Genomic DNA, 8,635 nt, shown 5'->3' on the forward strand with positions numbered 1-8,635 from the left:
GTGGCTGAAAAGGTGTGGAGGCAAGAAATCAGGAGGCAGATATAAGACAGATGGGGTCAGAAACAGCAAAAAAGGAATCACCAGGAGCTGAATGATTTGACCTCAGCATTAATGAGGTTATACTTCCACGAGCTGTCTCTTTTTGACTTGTATTCTCTTCTCATTTAAATAGTAAGTAACATTTCTAGAAGTTTGGCTTCTATAGAATTATTTCTGAAGCATGTTTGAGGTGGTTACTGCTGATGCTGACAAATTGCTGGGAATTCTGTTCTCACAGAGTGACTTCTCCAAGATAGCATATGGCTCATGCAGGAGGCTTGAGTTTCTCTGAAATTATCAGGCAGTTGTGACTCATCCCCTCACACTGCTTAGCACAGTGACTTAGCTTTTCTACCAAGGCTTGGAAGCTTCATTATAATGGCTAATACTGCATAGAATGGTTTGGCTTGGAAAGAACCTTTAAAGGTCATCTAGTCCAACCAACCATGTCCAATCATCCAACAGGAGTAGATGTGTAGTGGGATTTAGTGGGATTAGTATCATGCTTAATGACTCTTCTCCTTGATGAGTTCAATTTCTCAAAACTTTTATGTTGTGTCCAAGTAAAACTTTTTTTATTTAGATTTCTGCTCTGATCCTAAGTTCTAACAATAGTTAGACTTCAGAATGCAGCAAAACTGGTACTGGGTGGGCACACAGAAGCAAAAAACTAGAGAAGTTCTTTACTCTAGCTGAACATCTTGCTTGATTTTCTTAGTCCTTGCCCTCATAACACTTGCTACATGCCCTCCTTGTTGTCAGATCTACATGGAAGCATCCTAGTTAGGAACAGCTAACTTTCAAAAGAATGAACATAGCATCTGGAGAGGGAAGAAAACTGATAAGTAAACAAAACATTGGGTTTTTTTTTTCCAGTTGAACAAGCCCAAACCACCTGATATCAACTGTACAGACCAGCTGGGGAACACACCATTGCACTGTGCAGCATACCGTGCCCACAAACAGTGTGCACTGAAACTCCTGAAAAATGGAGCAGATCCTAAAATAAGGAACAAAAATGGTGAGTACCATGGAAGTACCTAAAGAGTTATGAGGAGACAAAGATTTAGTGGCTTCTATAAGCAATGTTACCACTCAATGATCAGGGAAAATGTTATAGTCAAGGCCTCTCTGTGGTTGGTGGAACTCTGAAGGACAGTTTGGTGCATTAAAGTTCAGAGCCTTTTTTTGTCCTCTGTTTCAGAGGAGCTTATGTCCCCCAATTCCAAGCAAATGTGGATGCTGAGTACCAAATGGAAGTACCTAAAGAGGAGACAAAGATTTAGTGGCTTCTATAAGCAATGTTACCACTCAATGATCAGGGAAAATGTTATAGTCAAGGCCTCTCTGTGGTTGGTGGAACTCTGAAGGACAGTTTGGTGCATTAAAGTTCAGAGCCTTTTTTGTCCTCTGTCTCAGAGGAGCTTATGTCCCCCAATTCCAAGCAAATGTGGATGCCTGTGGGACTAAACTTTAGTGGGTGAATGCAGTGTCACATTATTTAAGTTAGGTGACTCTTGGGCTTCTTTGCATCATCTCATTCTCATGCCTCATCTTTGCTGCCAAACAGATCAGACACCCCTTGATCTCGCCCAAGGTGCAGAAATGAAACTGATACTGGGAGGTAAAACTGGAAAGGTAGGAACTTTTTGTGTCTCTTTAAAATACCAAGGCTAGCTGAAGCTATTTCTCCATGAGCTTTAATTTCTATGCAGGTCATCAACAAACCTCTGAGACGATACGAAGGTCTCCTATGGAAGGTATGTCTTATTTTCTTTTCTAAAATAGCTGTAAGATCTCCAGGTATGTCAGTATGTCCTTTTGGTACTTAAGTGAGAGCTGATGAATGAGGGAAGTCTTCAATGATACATTTGTTAAATGAATTTACTTTAGTCTCTGGGATAAATTATAGATAGCCTGGCTGGGTGAAGCAGTTGCAAGAGTCATTACACTCTCCTCTTAACCTCAGTCCCTAAAAATTGTATTTCTTGGTAAATTCTGTGGCAAAGCTCCTGTGGTGAGGTTTTGTTCTTTGTCTGTGTGGTGGCAAAGATTTTTTTTCTTTCCTGAATAGAGTCTTTCATATTCTATGGCTAATATAATATCCTTAATAATCCAGGACTAATACTTTGCCACAAGGTCATCACCTCCTGGAAATTTTTAAACTCTGAGGGGAGATGTCAGTCAAATAACTGTTTAAAGCTTGTTTTGCTCTGATTGTCTAGTGAATCTTTTTTTCCCTTCTTTAAAGGAAAGTTTTTCTCAATCTTCTACAAGATTGCTTAGTTTTTATGTTCCTTAATAAAATCCTTCAAGTTATCTTCATTGTACATTTTCCTATGTGTTTACTTACAATTGTAATAAAAGGAAATGTTTTTTAAATCAGAATTATGTACTAAAGCTTGTGAAAGGTAAAACATAGTTGGATAGCTCAGTGGGGTTTGTTTCTTATTAGATTTTATAGAGTAGAATTGTGTGGTAATCAACAGCCCCTGTGATACTAAAAAATGCAGCATTTTAATATTTCAGTTCTTAACTGACTAGCAGGCTCCTCATAACTTTGGGGTTTAGGTAGTTCCAAAAAAGACAATGGGAATAACTTTCTAAATTCACAAGAAGTATTCTCAGGTTGCTGTGATCACCAAGGTATGTAAAACATAAAAGAGATTCCTACTGACAGCTTTATGGAATAGCTTTTGAGCTATCAGAATTACTGGGGAACAGTAACTCTGCAGCTGTTAACCTTACCCAGCCTTTTTTTTGTTCTGTTTCTTAATTTATTTTTATTTTAATTTTAAGAGCTCACGATTTTTTGGATGGAAACTCTACTGGATAGTTCTAGAACATGGAGTCCTTTCCTGGTATCGGAGACAGTAAGTTGTGTCTTTAAACTGCTGAAAAACAATTGAAATAATTCCTGTCTTCACTTTATTATATTTATTTTCTTTCAAAGAGCTGATGCAGTGAATAATGATCATCGTCAGGGGTGCAAGCATCTCACACAAGCTGTCTGCACGGTAGGAAGTGAAATGAATTGGAACTACTGGTGGGGTTTTGCTTGTTTTTTTAATGGGATGGTGTTCCATACCTAGACAATGAAAACTTCAGCTTGCTTGGTGAATATACCTGTGTTATGCAAGGGAAAAAGCTTGTGCTGTTGCAAGAAATGCTGGTTCCTGTCGAGCAAAGTATTCTTATATAAAAAGCAGCCAGAAAACTCCTTCACTTCTTCCCAAAGCCTTCAAGATTTAAATAAACATAAGGCTTCCTAAAAGCAAGCCTCTTTAGCTGTGCAAAACAGCTGTTTGGAGCTCTGAATGGCAAAGCTCTTCCTGTAGCTGTCACTGGGTACTTGACTCCTGCTGCAACTTCAGCTGCTCTCAGCTGAACTGATCTGATCAATTCTGAAGGTGACTTTTGGAAAACTTCCTTAAATTTTGTTACCCTGGTGGGAATCCCTTTTGCAAGGGGCAAACTGAGGAGAGAAGTGAAACAGGATAGGACAGGATACACAGGAAAATGAAGTGATTAAGGAAAAGTAATTTAGGATCACTTCAATACTTTTTATAAACTATGTCCTAGTTCTATAGACTGGTACCACAAGTGCAGTTAAACTACAGTTCCATACTGTTACTATATGAAAAGTGACCATTGCTTTTCTGAATCTACAATTTCCTTAGTATTGGTAACCTTGCACCACTGCTGAGTTGGTTTTTTCTGAATCCAGTGGTGCAAAGATACACAAATATTAAATTTTGACATAACCTCTATCCTCATTCATGATATAAAGCACAAGACAGCACACTTTGCAAAGCTTTTTATGAACTACAGTTGTTCTGCATCAGAGCTGAGGCAGAACCTTCATAGTTAAGAGTAATTCACTACATTTTTCTTTCTTTTCCTGATTTGTTGTACTAATTTTTTTCTAATTTTTAGGTAAAATCTACAGACAGCTGCTTCTTTTCTGTCAGATGTTTTGATGACACTGTTCATCGTTTCAAGATTCCTAAAACTAGCCTTCCTTCTCAAACTAGAGAGGTAATGATGACTCCTTATCAAAGGCTTTAAAAAGCAGTAAACTCTCTAATGAGTAATTTGCATACTGGTTGTGGCTGCATTATTACTGGGCTCAGTGTCTTGATCATCAGGATTTGGTAACATAAATGCAAATATTGAAGCTTTTATCATGACTCTAGACTAAACAGAAATAAAGGCCAGTTTGTAATTCTATTCTTGAAAATTAGAGCCACCTTCTTTTCTCACTCTGTGCCTGTGTTAAGCCCTGTGGTCTAACTTGCTCTTTTTCTTCTCCATGTGGTAAATTTCTATTCCCTTCTGTTGCACTTTCTTTCACAGTTTACATTGAACCGAAGAATGTTTAATGACACATTCTTTTAGCTGTCCTCTCGGATGACCTAACAAAAAGTAATATTGTATTTTCTTAAATGGTGGGTTTGAAACAAAAAAGTAACTTTTTTTCTAACAAAAAGTAATATTGTATTTTCTTAAATGGTGGGTTTGAAACAAAAAAGTAACTTTTTTTTTTAAGGGCTATTTGTGAAACAAGAAAGTAACTTTTTTTAAGGGCTATAACAAGAAAGTAACTTTTTTTAAGGGCTGTTTGTTGTGCAATTACTTTCTATGAGTGTGCTAACTAGAGATGAGGTGGGTGTGGAGGCAACTTGAGTACTGTGTCCATTTCTAGGCTCCCCCCTACAAGAGAGGTGCAAACATACTGGAGAGAGCCCAACAAAGGGCAATTAAGATGATTAAAGGGACCAGAGTATCTCTAATAGTAGGAAAGGCTGGGACTGCTCAGCCTGGAGAGGAGAAGGCTCAAGGGGGATTTTGTCAAGGTATGTAAGCACCTGAAGGGAGGCTGCAGAGAGAGGGACAGGCTCATTTTGGTGGTACCTGTTGGCAGGACAAGAAGCAATAGACACAAACTGAAACACAGGAGGGTCCCTCTGAACATAAGAATAAAACATTAGGGTGGCTGAGCACTGGCATAAGTTACCAGAGAGGCTGCAGAGTCTCCATCCTTGGAGATGTCCAGAAGCCATCTAGAAGTGGTCCTGAGCAACCAGCTCTAGGTAACCCTGCTTGAGCAGGGTGAGGGTTGGACCAGACAACCCCCAGAGGTCCCTGCCAACCTCAGCCACTCTGATTTGATGAACAGGAAAGGAGTCTACCTCTGAATTCTGGTAGTGCTTGAGGTTTTGTACACAGTTTGTCATGCATGGGAAGGCAGACTGTGTCACAGGGACCTTGCTGTCTGAACAGAACCCAAAGATGCAAAACACATTCCCTGCAGTCTTGTCTTAATGGATGAGGCTTTATGTGACCTTGGATAGGCTGAGGGGTTGGTTACATTTGTGTTTAAGTCAGTCTGTGACACTCTGACAGCAGAATATCTGATCTTCAATACGTGCTACAAGTTTTAACAATCTATTTTCTGCTTATTAAGCTGTCTCATTTTACTAAGAAATATCTTATTCATATTATCCATATCAATAAAAAAATTTGGATTTGTTCCTTTTGCATGTCTGCTGTTGTCTTCTGGGGCTGATGTTTGAAATGTGTATTAATTATGGCTTTTTTTTTCTATCCAGAGTTGGCTGGAAGCAATAGAAGATCACTCTGCATATAGCACTCATTACTGCACACAGGAACAGCTGAGTAGTGATGATGAGGAGGATGATGCAGTATCTGTTACTGACCTACAGGACACCCTGAAAGTGTGTACTGGGTACTTATTTGGTTCATATATCTAGATATTTACATATTAGCACTGTTTTGTGTTGAAATACTTGAGTGTACTTCCAGCTAAAAGTCATGATTCTTTCAGCCCACAGATGAATTACAGAATGTTAGGGGTTGGAAGGGACCTCTGGAGATCATCAAGTCCACCCCCCTGCCAGAGCAGGACCATCTAGTCTAGGGCAGGTCACACAGGAACTCATCCAGATGGGTCTGAAAAGTCTCCAAGGCAGGAGACTCCACAACCTCCCTGGGGAGCCTGTTCCAGTTGAGGTGGAACTTCCTGTGCTCCAGCTTGTGACCATTGCCCCGTGTCCTATCACAGGGCATAAGTGAGAAGAGGTTCCCCCTTTTTTTCTTGACACCCAGCTCTCATATATTTATACACATTAATTAGATACTCCCCTAAGTCTTCTCTTCTCCAGACTAAAAAAGTCTCTCAGCCTCTTCTCATGGGGAGGTGTTCCAGTCCCCCAGTCATCCTCATAGCCCTTCACTGGACTCTCTCCAGTAGATCTGTCCCTCTGGAAATGGGGAGCCCAGACCTGGACACAACACTCCAGGGGAGGTCTCACCAGGGCAGAGCAGAGGGGCAGCAGGACCTCCCTTGTCCTCCTGGACACACTTTTCTCAATGCACCCCAGGATCCCATTGGCCTCCAGGCCACAAGGGCACACTGCTGTCCCATGGACAACTTGTTGTCCACCAGGACTCCAAGGTCCCTCCCCACAGAGCTGCTCTCCAGCAGATCTCCTCCTAACCTCTACTGGTGCATTTTGTTACTGCTCCCCAGGGGCAGGACTCTGCCCTTGTTCTTGTTGAACCTCATGAGGTTCCTCTTGGCCCAGCTCCCCAGCCTGTCCAGATCTCACTGAATGGCTGCACAGCCTTCAGGTGTAGCAGCCAAACCTCCCAGCTTCTGATCAGCAAACTTGCTGAGCAGACACAGTATACTATCATTGAGGTCATTAATGAAGATGCATAAATTCTGCTTGTAGTTGCACTGCTTGCTGTCATGTGTGCACAGAATGGCAAGTTTATCACAAGGTTCTTCAGTCCCACCAGCACTCCTGTCAAGTAGAAAGCTGCTTGAGACTTTAAGCCAGGAGAGGGAGCCTTGTGAACTGTACTTGGTGACACCAAGAGTGGAGGTGACAGAGCAAACCTTCAGTGAGCTCTACCCCTGTGAACCAGACAGTGAAATGGCCTAGAAATGATCCTTTACCACCTCAGGTCCCACTAGGTGTGTTGTGCAGTGCTTGCCCAGACCTGGAATGGAAATGAGTCCTCCTTGATAATACTAGGATTCAGCCTGTGATTCTTGCTGTTTGCCATACATGTACTAAAATCCTTTAACACTGACACAAAAATCTTCATGTGGCTGCACCCCAGGTGGTTTGTACCATAGCTTTTAGTACAAGAACTCAAAGTAGCTTGTGGCAGGGGCACCTGCTCCAATAAAGACCAAAACTTCTCTACTGCTGCAAGGAAAGAGTTAAACTTGGAAGCTGTAGTTTGGGTGTGGAGCTGCCCAGCTGCCTGGTGACTGTGGTCACCTACACACCTTGGTTGAGGGCTAAGATAGGCAAGGCCCCCAGCCAACAGAACACCTTAATCAAGAGAAGTTTCCAGACCAGTGACCATATATGAGCACAGATCAGATTTGACTGGGAGGGTGTGAGTGGAGCTCTGTCAGAGGGCAAACAGAGCCACTCCTGGGTCAGAGCAGTGAGCCTGCAGTCTCCCTTTGCATCAGGACACTGCCCAGGGCTGCTCCTTGGGGTTGAGAGTCCTCACCTTTTTGGGTGGGTGGGATTAAGTTGGTCTGAGAGACATCCAAACCTGTAGTTAATTGATGCTTCTCAGTGCTAAATAATTCTGATTAGAATGAGTCTTGTTTCAAGTACCTGCCTTGTCTGAGGGACCAGAGATGGGAGGGTAACTGGTGCTGGCAGTTCCTAGATGGTATTATCTATTAGAGAACTGTCTCCAAGTTCAAATGTAAGCTTGGAATATCATCTTGGGGTGGTTTTTGTGCATGGCACTGCCATACATCAGTTAACCTAGGCACCTGCTGACTGTGGCCTTAGATCTGTCAAAGAACAAGTGATGGCTCTTCCTGGATTTTCAAATTTATTAACAAAAAGGAGGGAAAATGCAGAAAGTGGTACATAAACATAGCTCTGAGGTTTGGCTTGCCGTGCAAATTCAAACCAAAACTGGCCAGCATTATAATGTGCATAAGTTTTCTGTTTGATTGTGTGTCTTTTAAGCTATTTCAGTTAATTTCTTTCAGTTTTAATGTATCTGTTTCTGTCCCTGAGAATCTGTAAGATTTAATGCCCTCCAAAATGCAAATTCAAACCAAAACTGGTCAGCATTACAATATGCATAAGTCTTCTGTTTGATTGTGTGTCTTTTAAGGTACTTCAGGTAATTTCTTTCAGCTTTAATGTATCTGTTTCTGTCCCTGGGAATCTGTAAGATTTAATGCCCTCCAAATTAGAAAATTTCAGTATAATTAAGATAATAAACATGCTTTCCTTAGAACCAGGCACTTCTGAACTAGATATCCTCACTGTCTTTCAGAAAGCACAAGCATGCCAACAGAGACTGAGTAAAGAGATTTCAGACTTCCTTGCAATGGCTAAATCATTGGATGCTACAAAAGGTAAAACTTATTCTTCTAAAATGTGGTCTGAACTAACTGAATTTTTGCCAAATTTTTATTTTGCAAAGAGAAGTAAGGTTTCATAACACATGTGAATGTTTTATTTGAAAGCCTTTGTAATTTGTAATCCAACGAAACAATTCTTCACAAAAAGCAGTTTGAAAA

At 41.1% G+C, this 8,635-nt stretch overlaps 1 protein-coding gene across 1 annotated transcript in view; it reads left to right on the plus strand.

Annotated features, from left to right (window-relative positions):
- LOC103769415 (oxysterol-binding protein-related protein 1-like) overlaps window positions 1-8,470 on the plus strand; it is a gene marked incomplete at its 3' end in the record, with an annotated part of 17,242 nt that extends 8,772 nt beyond the window's left edge. Inside the window, exons 6-13 of the mRNA XM_008936611.1 lie at window positions 916-1,060; window positions 1,610-1,677; window positions 1,755-1,799; window positions 2,839-2,912; window positions 2,993-3,056; window positions 3,976-4,077; window positions 5,652-5,777; window positions 8,389-8,470. Of these exons, the coding sequence (XP_008934859.1) occupies window positions 916-1,060; window positions 1,610-1,677; window positions 1,755-1,799; window positions 2,839-2,912; window positions 2,993-3,056; window positions 3,976-4,077; window positions 5,652-5,777; window positions 8,389-8,470 (706 nt within the window). The remainder of the gene's footprint in view (window positions 1-915; window positions 1,061-1,609; window positions 1,678-1,754; window positions 1,800-2,838; window positions 2,913-2,992; window positions 3,057-3,975; window positions 4,078-5,651; window positions 5,778-8,388) is intronic.
- Between the last annotated feature and the right edge of the window lie 165 nt (window positions 8,471-8,635).

Source organism: Merops nubicus, unplaced genomic scaffold, assembly GCF_000691845.1.
Source record: "Merops nubicus isolate BGI_N331 unplaced genomic scaffold, ASM69184v1 scaffold18563, whole genome shotgun sequence".
Classification (NCBI taxonomy): Eukaryota; Metazoa; Chordata; class Aves; order Coraciiformes; family Meropidae; genus Merops; species Merops nubicus.